Source organism: Pelophylax lessonae (assembly GCF_965119305.1).
Source record: "Pelophylax lessonae genome assembly, chromosome: 4".
NCBI lineage: Eukaryota > Metazoa > Chordata > Amphibia > Anura > Ranidae > Pelophylax > Pelophylax lessonae.
This window is the reverse complement of record NC_138771.1, coordinates 404264524-404283907: the sequence shown is the minus strand read 5'-3', so window position 1 is coordinate 404283907 and position 19384 is coordinate 404264524. Positions and strand designations below refer to the sequence as shown.

Sequence of the window (19384 nt, the reverse complement as noted above, 5' to 3'; positions counted from 1 at the left end):
TGTGACAGGATCTCTTTTATTCTGACTTGAAGAAGAGTCCAGGCCCTGTTCAAAGGGACAGCAACTTGAACACTACAGCTGTGGCCAAAAGTATAGAATGACACAAATACATTTTTGCAAAGTCTGCTGCTTCAGTGTTTTTAGATCTTGTCAGAGGTTATTATGGTATACTGAAGTATAATTACAAGCATTTCATATGTGTCAAAAGGATTTTGACAATTACAATAAGTTTATGCAGAGTCAATATTTGCAGTGTTGAAGACCTCTGCAATTCCCCCTGGCATGCTGTCAATCAACTTTTGTACCACATCCAACTGATGGCAGCCCATTCTTGCATAATCAATGCTTGGAGTTTGTCAGAATTTGTGGGGTTTTTTTTTCCATCAGCGTCTTGCGGATTGCCCACAGGTTGTCAATGGGATTAAGGTCTGGGGAGTTTCCTGGCCATGGACCCAAAATTTCGATGTTGTGTTCCAAAAGCCACTTAGTTATCAATTTTGTCTTATGGCAAGGTGCTCCATCATGCTGGAAAAGACATTGTGCGTTACTAAACTGTTCTTGGATGGTTGGGAGATGTTGCTCTCGGAGGATGTTTTTGTACCATTCTTTATTCATGGCTGTGTTCTTAGGCAAAATTGTGAGTGAGCCAACTGCCTTGGCTAAGAAGCAACCCCACACATTATTAGTCTCAGGATGCTTAACTGTTGGCATGACACAGGACTGATGGTAGCGCTCACCTTTTCTTCTCCGGACAAGGTTTTTCCTGGATGCCCCAAACAATCAGGTAGGAGATTCATCAGAGAAAATGACTTTACCCCAGTCCTCAGCAGTCCAATCTCTGTACCTTTTGCAGAATATCAGTTCTTTTTTTTTCTCCCCAGAGAGACTTCTTTGCTGCCCTTCTGGACACCAGGCCATCCTCTAAAAGACTTTGCCTCACTGTGCCTGCAGATGCACACACACCTGCCTGCTGCCTTTCCTGAGCAAGCTCCACACTGGTGGTGCCCCGATCCTGTAACTGAATCAATTGTAGGAGATGGTCCTGGTGCTTGCTTGACTTTCTTGGGCACCCTGAAGCCTTCTTCACAATCCCATAAAAACATTTCCACTGCATTTAAGTTCATTTTCATAGCAAAGAAGGAATTTGCAATTCATCTAAACACTTTTCATAACATTCTGGACTATATGAAAATTTCCATCATAAAAACTGAGGCAGTAGACTTGGTGAATATTAATATTTGTGTCATTCTCAAAACTTTTGGCCACAGCTGTAATATAGATAGTTGAAGGCACCACAAATTGCCTGTGGTTCACAAATTAGAGAAAATAAAAGTGCACATGCAGTGACAGAACGACTACTAAATGATCAACAAGGCAATATTTAAATTAACTTTATTAAGTTGCCAAATCTGATAAATTAGCACAGACAAAATCAGCATGTGCATGTGTTACAAATGGTTTTCTTTACAGAATTATAACAGAAAGTTACAGTACAAACTGTAAAAAGAAAGACAAGTCCGCTTGTCTCAAACATATTCTTATAAGAGGAAGGGCAAATTTGTATATTTCAGTTAAAGTTAAGATTTTTCTACCTCCTCCAACATGATTTCAATGTTACAAATATTACACTACTTTACAAAATTCATCCTAGAAATGAGAAGAACATATGTTTTATACAGAAATGTGAACTTGCATTCAGTGTCCACTGATTATGCTTGTTTTCAGTTGGTGATATGACATGGCTAAGTAATGCATCTTCCTTGTCAGAAAGGGACAGCACCATACCATTCAGCAGCAGAAAACATTTTCAATATCCTTACAGAAGCTTAATATTTATATATCTTTATTATCATATCACATATTTTGCACACCATTTCATGTTTCTACCCAGTAAAAACTCAACTGTATCCAAAGTTTGACATCCAAGTTCAGTCAAACTTTGGACTTTTAAGAAATATGAAACTCACATTTTATTGTAATAAATCTCATCCCAACTTTGCTTAATGGGTATCAGAGCTGGTTTTTCTTAAAGCACTGAATTAGGCCTAGGAATTCTGCACCATATTAACGGTCTGGTAATATTGCTATTTTCAGAGTATCCTGAAAGCCAGACAGAGAATTTATCAATGTGTGTCCAATAGAACTGTGTGCATTTTCTTACAGCAACCCGATCCACATTTTCTTTTAGCATTTTATACTGCAGTTTTACGGATTGGTGAGGCCAAACTAGTGTCATCTGTTGAAATGTTTGACAGTTAACATAAAGCGTGTGTAAAATATTTAGTGGGCTTCTTGATCCAACAGTACTCTTGCAGGGTTTCATTAATCCCCTATGTCAGGGATATGCAAACTGTGGCCCCCAGCTGTTGCAAAACTACAAGTCCCATTATGCCTCTGGGTGTCATGCTTGTGGCTGTCACGAGTCTTGCTATGCCTCACGGGACTTGTAGTTCTGCAACATCTGGAGGGTCACAGTTTACCTATCCCTGCCCTATGTGGTATGTGACTGCATTGTACACTTGACGTTAACAGTGAACACCAAATGGAATGTTAGAAGACATGGCCTACAGTCCGACATTAATCCTTTATTATCTATGCACTTACATTATAGGGTTAAATTAACATGAGCTTGAATAGATTAAAAGATAAAATCCTGAGTAGAAGCATAGGACAGATATGGATTTTATACCATACCATGTATACACAAAATTTTTATGGAGTCACTCCTTGCTACCCACAGTTTTCGCTCCAGTGACTGCTATGGGAATATTTCACATTTTCAGGTCAAAGCTCAGGTTTATTAAAGCAGAAATTGCAGCGCTTACATTCTGTCCAGTTCTGGTCGCCAATCCTCAGAAAGGATGTGCTGGAACTGGAAAGAGTCCAAAGAAGGGCAACTAAACTAATAAGGGGATTGGAGGTCCTTAATTATGAAGAGCGATTAAATGATTGTGCTGTCCCTTAAACCGCAAGCGAAAGCTAGACTGCGGTCACAACAGGCATTACACTTTACCCCATGTATGGGCTGCTTTTTCCCATACCAAATAATAGGCGACCCCATCTCCTTGCATTGAAATTGGCTCTTTAAACCCTATGGAGGATAGAGAAAATATTATATATCATATTATATTATTTCTCCTCATTTTACACATGATCTTTCTAGGTAAAGTCGCCACAATTATAATAGAGTAAGTGAATACCTTTATAGTGTCAACCCTGAACAGGTCAAAACAGGAAAACTTTTACAGGATAACTTTATATTCATGAAGAGTTAAAAGCCAATTCCATCTTTCTGATTGGGTTTCATGTTACACCCATGTTCAGGTACAGACTTGTAGTTGGATACATCATCTGTAAAAACCAAATCACTGCATTCGTGATCCACTGATAGCGGTTTCAATGCTTCGCAGGCTCAAATAGATAAATAATAATAAAAAAAATGAATAAACACTTTTTTTTTTTTTTTATTTAGTGTAGGTGTACTTATAATTTTTTTGCACAAACGATAGAATATGATCTTTTAAAAAACACTTAAGCAAGAAATGTATTTTTGTAGTAGTAGGTTTATATAAATTTGTAATGATGTCAATCTTCTGCTGCATCTCTCACACCAAGAAAGTGAAAGGAAACAATCTGAGTCGGGGGGGGAGGGGGGGTTGGGGATGGGGGCACATGTATATGGATGAGGTGTCCTATTATTGGGCAGAGAGGCATAAAACCAGCTATTTCTTTCTATGGTTATCCATCAGATAAAGTACTATCACCTGATTCCAGGGGCAGAGTGTTGAATTGCACAGAGATGATATGTTTGCTACTTTAGAAGTTGGAGTAATACATCCATCTATTTCACAAAAAGAGATCCTTGATAGCATGCCCCCCCCCCCCCCAGAGTTCCACTTTAAAATGGACCACAATATGCAGTTTTGGTGCATATGGATATTGCAGTCCACAGTCACACGTATCCCCTCCTCACTATGGATTGTCCCAATCTCAAATGCAACTTTATTGCACCTAGAATTATGATCTTTTGACTATTCAAAGGTAACGGAATCAAGTACTGCTGCAAACAGTATGTGAATGCTTAATATATGATTCTTCTCATATTATAATTATTATTTGATTATGTTCATCTCTATTAAGTGATTCATATAGAATATATTCTTGACGTTAGGCTGTGTCCAGACTATGGATATTCAAGTATTTGCAGATTTCTAAAAAAAAAAAAGTCAACAAGCCTTTGAGGCCCTTTGGCAAGCACTGGAGAACCAGTTATCTGAAGTTAACAGCAGAAGCACCTTTCGCATAACTCTAATGTAAGTATAGAGAAGGGGGCTCCGTTAGAGAACTTCCATACATCTACTTTTAACTTTTAGAATAGGTTGTACCACACTGCTTAAGTTACCTTAGGGCTGGCTCACACCGGGCTGTGTTACCTTAGGGCTGGCTCACATCAGATACTTTCCAGTGCATTATTAAAAAGGTATCCAAAAACGCATACAGTAAGTACCAAGAAGTCTAATGGCCCCAGTTCACTCCATTGCGATTAGGTCCAGTGCTGTTAACAAAAGTAGAACGTGCTGCAGTTTGTTTAACTGAAATGCATCCAAATGCATGTAAACACACTGGAATGCACATAAGAAACCATTGTCCCAAGATTGGTCTAAAAAAAGTGTCAAATTAAAAAAAGAAAAAAAGGGGGGGGGGGGGATAATAAAATATGCACTGAAAAGTACTAAAAAATGTTTAAAAAACACATTTGCACAAATATGCAAAAAGGCACCTGGAATTCTGAAATTGTGTGAACCTGCTCTTATGGTTTTGTTAAGAATAAGTAAATACTTTTATGTCCACAGCCTGTTCATAGCTTTTTATGTCCTTAGCCCATCCACATGTTTACATTAAAATATGCAACTTTGGTAAGGTTTCATTTTCTGGAATGGGACATATATAAAAAATAAAAAACAAATTCCAGTCATTTATTCAAATCTATTCTTTATGAAACGAATCAAAGTTCACATACTAGTCCGTCATTAGAGACAAGACTAACATTTTTCAAGACTGCATGTATCAAAGGATGCAGTCCCTCGAAGAGGGTTTTTTTTTTTTGCAAAAAGCACTAAAAAACCAGGCCAAAAGGTAGCCACAAATCTTCCACTGCCTGTTACATTCTCCCCCCCCCTCCAGCATTCCTAAACATTTACAAGGGTCCTGTCCCATCTTAGGCTCAAATCACACCTATGCATGTTGCTTTTGAGCATTTCTGTATTGCTTTTTGCTGTGCTTTGCAAGTTTTTTTTTTTTTTTTAAACGCGATTTTCGGTTGTTTTTTTGGAAAATTTGTTGTTGGGTAGATTTAAAAAATGCAAAACACTGGACACACTGGATGCAAAACACAAATCGTGGGAAAATCGCGGTAAAAAGGCATTACTTGCATTTTGGATGCAGGTCCATTGAAGTCTATTACATGTAAAAACTCTGTATTTTGCAGGGGAAAAAAGTCCCCGGCCCTTTCCAAAAACACAGAGGCACAAAACTGCATTGATTTGAACGTGTTCTATAGGAAACCATGTTAAAAAAAAAACAATGCATTCCTGCAAAAAGCATGAAAAAATGCATTAGTGTGAATCCAGCCTAAAGCAGTGCTGGTCTCTCTTTATGCTCTCACAAAACACACACAGAGCAGCAGGAACCATTGGCTCCTGATGCTGCCAGTCAAATTTCATGAGGAGGGAGCAGGTCTGCTCTGTGTGCATCTATAGATGCACACAGCCCGGCTTGGAAGTACACCAGAACGGGTGCACCCTCAGCACACAGCTTGGGGAGAGGGCACTCGTAAGAAAAAGGAGAGGACAGTGCCAGCAGGGGACTCCAAACGAGGTGGTAAGGGGCCGCTCTGGCCAATATTATTGTAATACCCAAGAGCAAAAAAGTATAACATATTTTTATTTAATTAAAAAAAAAAAAATTAGGCTTTTGGCTTTACAATCACTTTCAGTTGTTGCTCTGCGTTAGGCGTTCGAACTGGGGTAAAAGTAACACAAGCAGATGAGTGTTTACCTTAACTTTAAAATAAACAGTTTTCTGTGAAATCAAATATAGTATGAAAAAAAGTTTTATTGAAGAAAAATACCATCTCTACAGGTTTTTAAACCACACACAAAAAGGACCCCTTCAGTATAGGTCAGAAAGAGGCGCTGGATGTTTATGAAATCTGGTCATTTACACTTACGTACACATGGCAATTTTTAATGTCAGTTAGTAAACGCTAGCCAGATCATATTTTGCAGAAGGCATTTAGCCAGCTAAAGCATGCATTTACTAAAAATTTAGTGTCTGCAAAAATCCCCTCAGTAGTCTTCTAGGTACAACCATCTAAAGTCTGCTAAATACTTGGTATAAATCATGATTCTCATCAAATACATTAAGCCAAAGCCAAAAGCAACTCTATAGCATCTGTAGTTTAAAAGTTTTAGTAAAACTTTAATTTTAATAGTCTTAGCAGATAAACTTTATATGTGGTTATAAATACTTTCTGCTTAGTATTTGATAAATGGATTTTAATTAAAACATTGCAATAACGCTGTAGAATTTCAATGTACTCCATTTCTGATGGTCAAATACAGATAAGTAAAAATGTTAAAGAATCCTTAAAAACTTTATTAACAAGAAATCTGAGAATAAAAGGTGCTTTTTATTAAAACAATGAAAACTGAAATTACTCAGTTACACACATTTTGTTCTATCCTTCCACTTCACAATAAATTAGTCAATAATAACGTTATGCCAAATTAGAAAAAAAAAAAAAGAAAGAAAGAAAAAACGAAAACCAAGGACGGCAGAACCTATTTGATGCGCAATGTGTCGATGTCTAAACCTTTCCAGTCACCCTCCTTGCTCGTTAAGGTGCAATCCCACGCAGAACCAAAGTGTTAGCAACATTTTGTGGTAATATCTCAGGAGGCATGCAAGAAAGGAGCTTACTTTATTTTAAGTGGTACCTTTTTCTCCATTTGGTACCCCATTCCATGTTTAAAACATTAGTCAAATAATTTGGATAGCCTTCTGACAGTGGCGACTTTAACCAGATAGATTTTCTACAGATGCAGCCACAAATGTATATGAGAAAAAAAAAAAAATAGATATATCCAAACAACTGGTTCTCAAGCATCTAAACAACTTGGTTGAATGGTTACCAGAATATGGTTAGTAGGTACTTGTCCCATACACAATAAAGTTACCTTTGGAATAGCACTTAAATCACTTAGTATGTAGGTGCAAATGCTTACGATATTTAGGTAGCTTTAATTCTGAAAGACTTTTTACACCACTGTAGGACTACTGAAAGATTGGCTCATATGGTTTCATATACTACAGTAATGATTTATGATTGCACTACCGTACAACCAAAAACTACTGCACATCTCCTGTAACTAATCAAGGGCTTTTGTACCCCATTATGCTAGAATTGCTTGCAGTTCTTTGGAGGTCAAATAACTTCTATTTGGCTACGAAACTTGTGATCAGAGGACAAAAAAGGTTTTTATTTGCATAACTGAGAATTACCCAAGTAGCTGAGCTTGGACCATTGGCATATGATACCAAGGGTTAAACAGGCAACAGCCTGGGGCTCAGACTCTAGAGGTCTTTACTACATGCAATTATTAAATGTGGTCACCTTAAGCAACTGGAAGGGTCTGTGACTACATCTCTGCTACAGACCCTAGAGGCAGCCCATCAGGATGCTAAAAAGTTTCTATATATCAGTATTTTTTATAGTAAGCCTATTTCAGCTCTGGGAGTCTCAGGTTTTCTACAGGGCCTGTGTCTATGGGCTTTTGTTCCTGAAAGGTAAAATCCACTTGAAGCAGGCCACCTACACTCGTCAATGACTTAAAAGATTTCACAAGTTTTCCAAGCGGATGCCATGAACAAAAGCCCAAAGGCCATTGACACAGACCCTTAAGATAATTGAATCATCATGCACAATGCATGCATTGTCCTCCTACCTGAAAGCATCTTTTCCATATGATCTGCAATTTTGTCAGATGGAAAAGTAATAACTGTGTACACATGGAATTTATGCATAATCCAGTTAAAATGGTGGAAATGCCTATAAATTGGAAGCAGCCCAGAGCCGTACTATAATTCCCCCATTGGTTTGGACCCAACCTCTTCTGATTCCCAAGCCTTCTTACTGGTCTAGAAGGCCAATACCTTCCTTAATGGACAAATCGTGAGATCATGGCCAAGCCTGTGTGTCTGGTGTAACATTCAACTCACAGTTTTCACTGCAGTTAAAAAATGTCTATTCAAGAATTATGCACAGTAATATGTAAAAAAATACGCTGATTCCAGGGGAGGCACACTTTGATCCATTATTTTAATGGCTACCTTTATATTGTTATTTTTATAGTTCTTAAAAACAAATTATTCTGTTTGTTTCCTAGTTTACTGCCAACTAAAGCACTATATGAAAACTATTGCTAAAATACAAATGGCTTTAATGTCAAAGAACGTCTTGTAATAATCACAGACTTAAATAATATTCCCATTTCTTGGCAGAAGTTAAAGAGCATCTATGATAAAGGAAAATTGCTTTGTTACAAGCCTCAGATGAAAAGGATTTTCTGAATCCCTGGTCTTGAGCATGTTATCCTGGAAGTTAGAGAAGGACTAATTCCATCAAAGGCCTATCAAACAGTTAATTTGCTTAATAACAGATTCCTTTTAAAAACTCTACCCAAAACCAGTGGATTGTAGTACACAATAAATCTGCATGGACATTTAAAAGATTATCCACTGAAATCAATGCATTAATCATTCAAAAGATTTCAAGTACATAATGAATATAATTTTTGTGGGAATTTCATTGTATCAGATCGACAGAGTTAAAAGGCAAGTTCAACTACTATTGGAGGTGCTTTCTACAATCCAAGAAAATAAAGTGGTTCTGGGTGGAGTTCTTCTTTTACAAAAAGCTATTGTCTATATATCACTTCCAGTACATTTAAAATCAAGATAATATTGAATACATCCTGGGAATCCATTACAGAGGGCGGAAATTAAAAAAAAAAAAAAAAAAAAAAAAAAAAAAAAAAATCGCTCTATGGCCCATTGTAAACACATTACTCAAGTTCTGTCAAATTATGAAAACATACATATGTGAATACAAAGCAGTTCCTCTTATAGCAGCAACTTGTATTTCATTTGAATTTCAAAAACTAGCAGCAAAAGAAGAAAAGAAAGCAAAACAAAACAAAAAATCTGTATTCCAAAGTAATATCTGGCTATATATTTTTAAAGGTCTTTTTGCCTCCTTTGTATTGTGGAAACTATATGATGCCAACGAGGGCTGCTGCGTAGTGCGTTGACTTGCTCACTTGACAGTAGTGACAGTTCTTACAGACACCTGGCACAAAGGCATCCATTTTTTTGTATTCTTTACATCCCATTTAAAATGACAGCATATCAGCTTGCACATCTCAGTTCCAAAATATGTTCATTAGATTACTTTTTGTTGAAATCACAGTGTATGCACATCCTAAATCATGAGGCCTAGGGACCTAACATTGCAGACGTGGCATTAATTGGGCCATTGTATGGGTTACTGCTGAGAGGAAATTCTCCTCATGCACACATGATCTATACAGTGGTCTACTTGTTCACTTGCTGCTGGAGGTGGAGAAGAAATTCGTAATATGATAAGGCGGATTCTGTTCTGTCTTCAATCATGTTCTGCAGGAAAATTGACTTTAAAGCACTCTCATCCCTGAGAAATTAAAGAAATTGGTTAGTTAGAGGAATAACCAATTTTAAAAACACAATTATAAATAAATTATTAGACAAAGCAATATGACCCAATGTGTTAATAGTGGGTGAGCAAGACTTTAAAGCCTCATGCACACAGGGCCTCTGTTTAGGCCCATCTGAATGGCTGAACTCCTGGTAGGAAAAAGCTGCTTAAAAAAAAAAAAAAAGTAAAAGCAGCAAATTGCACATGCGTCTAGCATTCTTGCTATCGGAATGTATTATCATTCAAACGCTACACACGTGTTTAGGCATGTTGCACATATTTTCTGCTCTTTGGCTTCTCTCCTGAGAGCGCCTTTGGTGCTTTTTTTTTCTTGCCTGTAAATGCCTAGGTTTACTGGACACATAGGCTTACACAGAGGTGCTTTTACAGGCTGAAAACAAAACGCTCAATGCCTGTAAGCTCTGTCTGCATGAGGCCTTAGGACACATCTCACATTTTCCAGGAAATAAGCCATGGGCCAATGCTATCTTCAGTGTCAGAAATTCACACAGGATACAGACACACATGGTTATGTGCCTACCAGACTTGCATCCCCAGTACTCAAGTCTAGTATGACCCTGTCATCTGATGTCTACGGGTGGCCTAAAGTGTTTGTTACCTCAACATTTCCTATTTCTGATATGTGCCTGCTGTACCATGTACTTGTATGAAAAGTTTTCGGTTCTCTTTGTATTGCTTCCTTTGTGTGAAGTCCCTGGCATTCCTGCTAGGCCCTTTGCTTTCCTATTAAAAACTGACCACACTAAGCAGGAGAACACACCCTGATCAGTTCTCCAACTATGTTGGGAACTCCAATGATCAGACTTGTCCTGGCACACCTCCACACACAACCTGTCACTGTTAAGCTCAGTGTACTGTTGCTTTACCTCCCGTCAGCTCTTATGCAGTTGAGAACAGGTGGAATGTGATCACTTACAAAAAAAAAAAAAAAAAGGAAAAAAGGTATTTATAAATGTTTTTTTTTTTATATCTATACAAAAATGTTTTGCCTTTTATTTCTATTTTAAACTGAACAAGTTATTTTACAAGGTGATCGTTTACAACCACTTTAAAGCCGACAATGCTCAAGAAGATTTAGTAGCCTGGAATCATATTAAGATTAGGCCAAATTGCACTTGAGCACAATACCCAGATTTTACATACAATATATAGCGGCTAAAAAAAAGAGGTCATAAGATAACTGAATAAAAGGACAGATAGAGATAGCGGCTAAAAAAAAGAGGTCATAAGATAACTGAATAAAGGGAAAGATAGAGAATGGGACTAAAATAATTAAACCTACTCCCAAAAAAACTATGCCATGTTTCCACCAACCAAACGCAGCATACTTACATATATTGAAAAATCACATTTATTGCAATCAGTGCCTACATACAGTATATGAGAAGTGGAAAAAGCTCCAGAAACAAATTATTTTTTTTAAAGGTTTAAAAACTCAATTTTAAACAGACTTGTTCTGTTCAAAAATTTGCAATCTTTGTTGCCCTATCATAGTGTGATAAAAATACTTGGTAAATAAAATCTAAATGTAACACTTTTTTTTTTTCTAGAAAAGCAAAGACAACATATGGTGTTCAATTCCTGACAGCATTATGGGGCATATTTATAAGGTAGTGATTGGGACTTTCACCAAACATTTACTGGCAGTAAATTAATAACTGACACATGCAACAGGAAGGCTCACCTGCAGTTAAAAGTTTGGCGAAGGCTGCCAAACTATTTATTCAGTGCGAGTTGAAAGCACAGGCCAAAAAACCATTGTAGGTCCAGTTTTCACTACTGGTTTGTTCACTTGGTTGCCAGTCAAGCCCAGATGAAGGGGGCACATAGACTCCCAAAACGTATGGTCTAGTTCAGTTTTGGGCACTAATTCTCAAAAAGGATATTGGGGAACTGGAGAAAGTGCAGAGAAGGGCAACCAAACTGATAAGAGGCTTGAAGGAGCTCTGTTATGAAGACAGATTAGAGGAACTGAATTTAATCTCTCGAGAAGAGATGAAGAGGGGATATTGATCAACATGTACAAATACATAAGGGGTCCATATAGTGAACACAAAAAAAATACACCCTCAAGAGGTAGGAACCTCTGCAACCGCAGCCTGAAAAACTTTGCAGCCAAAAGCAGCATTTGAAGATGCAAGTACATCCACCTTATAAAACTTTGAATGTGTGTAAAGAGAACCACGTAGCCATCTTGCACACCTGAAACACCGATGCCTGATGACGGAAGGCTCAGAAGGCACTTAGCTCCCTCATAGAATGCACCTTGAAAGGGAAAGGAGGAACCTAACCCTTAATAGAATATACCTGCACCTCCATCTGCCTGATCGATCTGGAAATGGTCATAGCAGATGCAGCCTGCTCCTCACGAGACCATCTGTAAGAACAAACAATGGGATTTCCGAATCGACTCAGTCGCCACCAGGTACACCAAAATAGCCCTGACCACATCCAAAGAATGTAGAACAATTTCTTTAGGATGATTCAGCTTAGGACACAAGGACGGCAACACAATGTCTTCATTCAAATGGAACCCTGAGACAACCCTAGGAAAGAACGCCTGACAGGGTCGTAACACCACTTACCTGTCCCTGTGAACCACCAGGTAAGGTGACAGACAGGATAACGAAGCCAACTCCGACATCCTACGCGCAGAAGTCATAGCAACCAAAAAGGCCACCTTGTGAGACAGAGTGAGCAAAGAAAGTTTATGAAGGTTTTCAAAAGGAGGCTTTTAAAGTACCGACAGTACCAAATTGAGATCCCACGGGGGTACCAGGGGTCGCACTGGAGGAGCCAGATGGCGAACTCCCTGCACAAAGGACTTTGGTGCACAAACGGTCTATGGAAAAAAATATCCAAGGCAGCAGCTGAGTCCGCCAACTTTAAAGTTTCCCGCACTGACACAATCAATGCCTCCACCAGCGCTTTTTCATGCGCGGCTGCAGAGGAGGATTCATCCTCACTGTTGGAGCACTCAGGGTGTGTGGACGCAGACCCAGTGGGCTGACTCGTGTCCACGGTGGCCAAATCCCCCTCAGAAACGGAGGAAGCAGAGGATACAGGTCAAGGTGGGAGGTGCTTCTAGCCAGGTCTCCTTTGTAGGGCCATATCTACTTTGGCTACTAGTGACTGCAGGGCTGCTGTCATGGCTGCCAGGCAGACCGCGACCCTGAGGGCCCCGCAGCTTCCAGGAGTTGATCAGGTGGTGAAATGAGCTCCCCAGGCTCCATGACCATAAAGGGTTAAGTAGAACCGCTGCTTAGCAAAGAAAATATTTTTTTAATTTTATTTATGAAAAAATAAAAAAGAGGGAGGCCCCTCCCCCTCATGCACTGCTGTGGCACAAGAAGCAGTGCACCCACGGCGCTGTATACAGCAAGGAAGGATAGTGTACCTCCAGAGACTCACCATATGAGCTGGAAAGCCAAAAAACCATCAGCCACACTGCTGGAAAGAGGAAACGCTGACCTGACACTAAAGGACCCCACAGCCTCAGCACTGTCTCAGACTAAAGAAAAATGTCAGCTAATGCAAGTCTATGGGGAAACAAAGAACATGGCCGCTGGACCAGGAATCACAGAAACCACGGAAAAGTGGCGGTACCATGCGGCGCTGCATGGGAACCTGGACCCAACTGGATCCCAGGAAAAAAAAATCTACAGACCGCAGGAAAGGACACCCTAGGGACCCCCCTGCAGCACCCAGGTACGGGCACCCCAAACCGGGACCGACAGTGGTATCACTCACTGCTCCTCCAGCCGAGCACCATGTAGCCCCCTACCCAATTTCACCCATGCCCCCACTAGGCCCGGGGGGGGGGGGGGGGAGACAGGGGAGGGCATCCAAATTTAAGGGGGAAGGAGGAGGAGGAAGGAGGAGGCCATTGACCAAACCAACAATTCCGCAGGAAAGGAGGGGGGAACACTACTCAACATACCAAGGTCACCAGGCGGGCGCTACTCCCAGCAGTCCACCGCACCATCTTGGAATGGGGGTGCTGCGGCCTGAGGTACGCTGCGACTATGGTCATGACCAGTGCTATGTGACCTTGCGAGGTGTTTCACTCGCCGGTCAGCCCCCGCCCAGTGGGACTATGTCACGGCCAACGTAGCGCGGAGCTAGTAATTGGGTTGCGCTCCCTGGCCAGACTGGGAAGACCGTAAGGATCTAGAATATCCAGTGCATCACCCAGTCCAGCTGTTGATTGTAGTTCTCACAAGAACAGTTGATTGTAGTTTACACAGGTCCTTACTCCTGAATTAGGCAAAAAGAAAACTCTATTTGTGGGAAAAAAGGACATCAATTTTATTTGGGTACAGCGTTGCACGACCGCGCAATTGTCAGTAAAGTAACACAGTGCTGTATCGCAAAAAATGGTCTGGTCATTAATGGGGTAAAACCTTCTGGCCCAGAAGTGGTTAAAGAAACACTCCTGCAATTACCTTCTAGCTTGCATCCCTTGCATTTGTAATGCTTGAATTCATACTCTCTATAACATATCACATTTTTAATAAATCCTCTAAAATAAAACACTTAAGATTATCTCTCCCAATAAACAGCCTAATAACACAACAAGCTTTCTTTGGGCATTGGGTAGATACAGCCATTTGAACCAAGGAAAGACTTTTTAGCAGAGAGAACAAAAACTCCAAGTATGGTGCTTATAATAATATGTGTAACTTAAAATGCCTTAACATGTCCAAGAATTATTTTTACTGGTATTGGCAATAATTACACAGAATGCAATTAATAGTTCAAGAAGAATAAATTACAAAAGAAAAAAAGACTGCAGGAGAATGTTGGCAGAACTTACCGGATTACGTGTAATGTTGGGAAGAAAGGTCTTTGCTCTCTTAGGTTAGAGATAAAAGCTATTAGTCTGCTGGATTCAGGTGTATTAAGTTCTGGGAGCTGAGTCTATTGCAAAGAAAGCGACAAAAAAAATGTAATAATTTGTGAACTTTAAAGCACTTCAAACACAATCCATAAAAACCATAATAGTCTTATAGACTTAAAGCAGAGTTCCACTAGCTTTTGTGTTTATTAAAAAGTCAGCAGCTTCAAAAAGTGTAGCTGCTGACTTTTAATAAACACATACTCACCTGTCCCATGGTCGAGCGATGCGGTGCTGACATCACTACTGTGGGCATCCAGCTGTGACAGCTTCTGGCTTCCCAGCCGGGTGCACACTGCGCATGCGCAAGTCGCGCTCCGCGTTGTGACTGACCAGGCAATCTTCTGGGACCTGTGACGTGTCCAAGAAGATTGCAGGGTGGGAGGGGGAGAGGAGAACTTCAACTCGAGCCGCCTAGGTTACACCCATGGGCCGTCTTCAGCTGGTATATAACCCCTCTCTCTGCTCTAGGTAAAAGTTTAGTAGCAAACCATATTAGAAGTATCAGGACTCCATAGAGTGGTGGGTGCTGTGTCCGTCGAACTCAGAGAAATGGATTTCACGGTAAGTATAAAAATCCCATTTTCTCCTTCGTTCATCGACGGACACAGCGCTCCATAAAACATAACTAGTGGGACGTCCAAAAGCAGTGCCAAAAGGAAAATGAGGGGTGTGGAAAATAACCCAAGGCTAAACATAAGAGCCCTTTACCAGGACACAGGAGCCTTAACCAGGTCACAGGAGCCCCGTCTGAAAAATAAAGGATTAAAGAAAAACACACCCCCTCAAGAGGGAACACAGCCTCTCTTAAAACAGCAGCCTGCAAAACCTTGTGGCCAAAAGAAGCATCCGCAGATGCCAAAGTATCTACCTTATAGAATTTTGTAAAGGTATGCACGGACGACCAAGTGGCCACCTAGCAAACTTGCGAAATTGAAGCCTGATGACGGAAGGCCCAAGAAGCACTCTGCGCCTGAGTAGAATGTGTCGTGACAGAGAAAGGGGGAACCTGACCTTTAATGGAATAGGCATGAGTCACCTTCTGTCTGATCCATCTGGAGATGGTATCCAAAGAAGCAGCTAGCCCTTTTTTTGGACCGTCCATAACCACGCAAAAGCGAATCTGACCTCCGAAAAGACTCAGTAGTTGCCAAATACAACCGAATCGCACGAACCACATCCAAGGTATGCAAGGCAAATTCCCTGGGATGAGCCGGCTTGGGACGCAAGGAAGGCAACACAATGTCCTCATTCAAATGGAAGTCAGAGACAACTTTGGACAGGAATGATGGACAGGGACGAAGAACCACTTTATCCCTATGGACCACTAAATGGGGACTGAAACATGATGTTGCCTCCAATTCCGATACTCTGCGAGCAGAGGTAATAGCCACTAAGAATATCACCTTCTGGGATAACGTAGGCTAGGGAATCTCCCAAATATTCTCAAATGGAGGTTTTTGGAGAACCAAAAGTACTAAATTTAAATCCCACCGTACAGGTGGAGCCACATGTCGAACCCCCTGAATGAATGTACGAATTAAAGAGTGTGTGGCTAGGGGTCATTGAAAGAAAATTGCCAGGGCAGACACCTGGCCCTTGATGGTACTCAAGGCCAACTTCTGATCAATGCCTTGTTGAAGAAAGGTTAAGATCCGAGCCACAGAAAAGGATCGAGGATGAGTGCCAATCTACTCACAGAAAGTATTAAGTAGAAAGTGTAAGCTTTCCACGTATGATCGTATATTTTGCTGGAAGACTACATCCTCGTCTTCACCACGAGTAGGGATCACTGATCCAGACAGACCTCTATCCTTCAGTACCTGACTTTCAATAGCTAAGCCATAAAAACCAGCGACTATAAAGCAGGATGGTAGATCAGCCCTTGGGACAACTGGTCTTCTCTTAGAGGAAGCCCTCAAGGGACGTTTACAGCCGCCAAGATGATTGGAAGATTCTCGCTCTTGATTCCTCGCAGGAACTGTAGAAATATCCTCCTGTGGAGCCGAACCTGCTAAAGGAACTGCATGTAGGACTGTGCAAACAACTGTCTTGAAAGGTGGATACCACCAGACTCCGAATCTGTATGCAAAAATCGGAAACGAGAACTGTCTGTGTGACAGCAGCTGGTGAACCACAGGCTGTTGTCCCTGAAGTTTGTGCAGAGGAAGGACCCCGCTGATCAGGAATAGAATCAGACCTAGGTAAATCAATTCCTTGGACAGGGATAGGGGGGACCTTCGGTAGTTCAGACATAACCTGAACCTTTTCAGGTTTTTTTAGGTCCTGAGTCTCTTTGTGTGGATTTAATTCCTGCAAAGGACAAGCTTTGCCCCCCTTTCTGGGTACCCCCGAAAGAAACATTTTGCGGATCTCCTTGAAGCTCACCAAAGAAGTCCACGGGGCCAGAAAACAGCGAAGATGGGGGGATATTAATAGGCAATAATGGGTGAGAGCAGACCTTCATGCTGAAGGAGTCTTGTCTGCTGGTCTGGGGAAGCTAGCTCTAGGCTTACCAGACCAAGGTTCCTCCCGGGAAGATTAAAAAGATCCATTTCCCTTATTCTTCATTCCAGTAGCACAAAATAATTTTATATGGGCTGAGGAGGGCCCCTGTCTGAGGCGAGGCTCTATCCCTTTCCTTGACTGTGGCAGGAAGATACTCTCTCCACTGGCTGTTGATTGTAGATCTCCCAAGAGAAAACAAAAAGATGTAAGGAAGGAGAAAATTGCTAGGACCAGAGATCCCAGCCGGGAGCCTAGATCCTTACTCGTGACTAGACGGATTAAAACGGAGCAGAGAGGGGGGGGTTATATACCAGCTGAAGATGGCCCATGGGCGTAGCCAGGTGCGTTTGTTCTGCCTAGTCCTACTCCTGGAAGAGGCAATATACCCCACTAGTTATGATTTATGGAGCGCTATGTCCGTCAATGAATGAAAGAAGGTATTTAGAGGCTTTTTTTTCTTTTACAAACACTTCTACAGTGCATCTAAAAAGTCAGCTGTTAACGCTTAAGTGGTCTGGAAAAAGCAACATGCAATGTGTAAACGTGTGTACAAAAAGCACATAAAAGAAAAAAGCAGTGCTGTATAAATAATAGTGATACTCTTCAACAAGTATACAGATGTTCATAAACAAAACTGAATTTTAAATCAAATAAAATAGATCACAATAATGTGAATCGAAGTGTAAATGAAATAGTTCCTGTGTTAGTACTCCGCAGTCTCAGTGAATCGCTATATGTGTGCTGCCTTCACCAAATATAAGAAGTGCACACTCACCAGAACCAGTTGCTGTCTAAGTTATAGGACAGCAAAAGCGCATTCAGTATTCAATGGTCTTCCTTATGAAGGTACATCTGTTACTCTATGGATGTTGTAGATCTTCCAACCTCACAGGTGAAGTCACCAGGGAAAGTCATCCATATAAAGTGCATAAAAAAACATGAGGCACATAAACTTACATAATATGCCACCGAACCGCTCAGAATGGTGACCTCTGGCATACAAGTCCATATGCACTTTATATGGGCTGCTTGCACCATTAGTTGTAGAGTCTAAACACCATCCCCTGCGGTTTGTGGTTTGGTGGTGTTTGTAATTAGTTTTTTTACATGTTTTAATAAATACTACACTAAGCGTTTTTCTGGTGTTTGTGATCCTTCTGTCTGGCTTGATGAGATTGAGCAGTTTCCCTGATGACTTCGCCTGTGAATTTGGAAGATCTACAACATCCATAGAGTTGCAGATGTATCTTCATAAGGAAGACCAGTAAATACTTAATGCTCTTTTGCTGTCCTAAAACTTAGATAACAACTGGTTCTGGTGAGTGTGCACTTCTTATATTTAGTGGAGGAAGCACACAGATGGTGATTCACTGAGGCTGCGGAGTAATAACACAGGAACTATTTAATTTACACTTATAGTCACATGATTGTGATCTATTTTATTTGATTTATAACTCAGTTTTATTAAAGCACATTTGTATATTTGGTAAAGAGTATCACTATTATTCATACAGCGCTGCTGGGAACTGGGGAAATTGCAGGATCAGCCAGGTTTTTTTTTTTTTACAGTTTCCAGAGGGGCAGGTTAGACGGCACAAGCACTGTGCTGTTTAACCTGCTATAAGGAAACCGGATCTCTTTTTTTTTTTTTTTTTTAAGGGTAACAAACACTTTAAAGGATTCATTACACAGAAGGCAAAGATAATATTTATCAATAACTCACAAAAAAACAATTACTAAATTAGATTTCTTTAGTTCCTTTTAAGTACCGAATGTAGAGTTTTAATTATCTGTTGTCAGTTACAGCATACTATTCATTTGTTAGGAAAATAGCCTAAATAAAAACTCCAGTTCACTGGAACGGGAGCAAGGCAAATGCTAGACTGGGTCAGTAACATGCAGGGGGTATGGGAAAATATACAAAGGACAATTGTAACAAAGGCACAGCTGTTCTTAAAGATCTTGCATATAAGTCCATTCATCAGAGAAGGAGCTTCATTAATAAATTATGGTTGGAGATAGGAGATATGAGGCCAACTACTTCCTTTTTAACGCAAGCCAGTATTTGCATATTAAACTGCTTCCAATTTTTAGGGCTCCTGATGGCTCTTAACCTCCCTGGCGGTATGATTCTTTTGGATTTTAGGTGCTGAAAGCGGTACCAT

At 40.4% G+C, this 19384-nt stretch overlaps 1 protein-coding gene across 1 annotated transcript in view; it reads right to left on the bottom strand.

The window, feature by feature from the left end:
• Positions 1-9080: 9080 nt before the first annotated feature.
• The window catches only part of SEC24A (SEC24 homolog A, COPII coat complex component), a 195163-nt gene continuing 184859 nt past the window's right edge, over positions 9081-19384 (bottom strand). Inside the window, exons 22-23 of the mRNA XM_082252885.1 lie at positions 14631-14734; positions 9081-9769 (exon numbers count right to left, since the gene is read on the bottom strand). Coding sequence (XP_082109011.1) covers positions 9655-9769; positions 14631-14734 — 219 coding nt within the window. The 3' untranslated portion in view covers positions 9081-9654. The remainder of the gene's footprint in view (positions 9770-14630; positions 14735-19384) is intronic.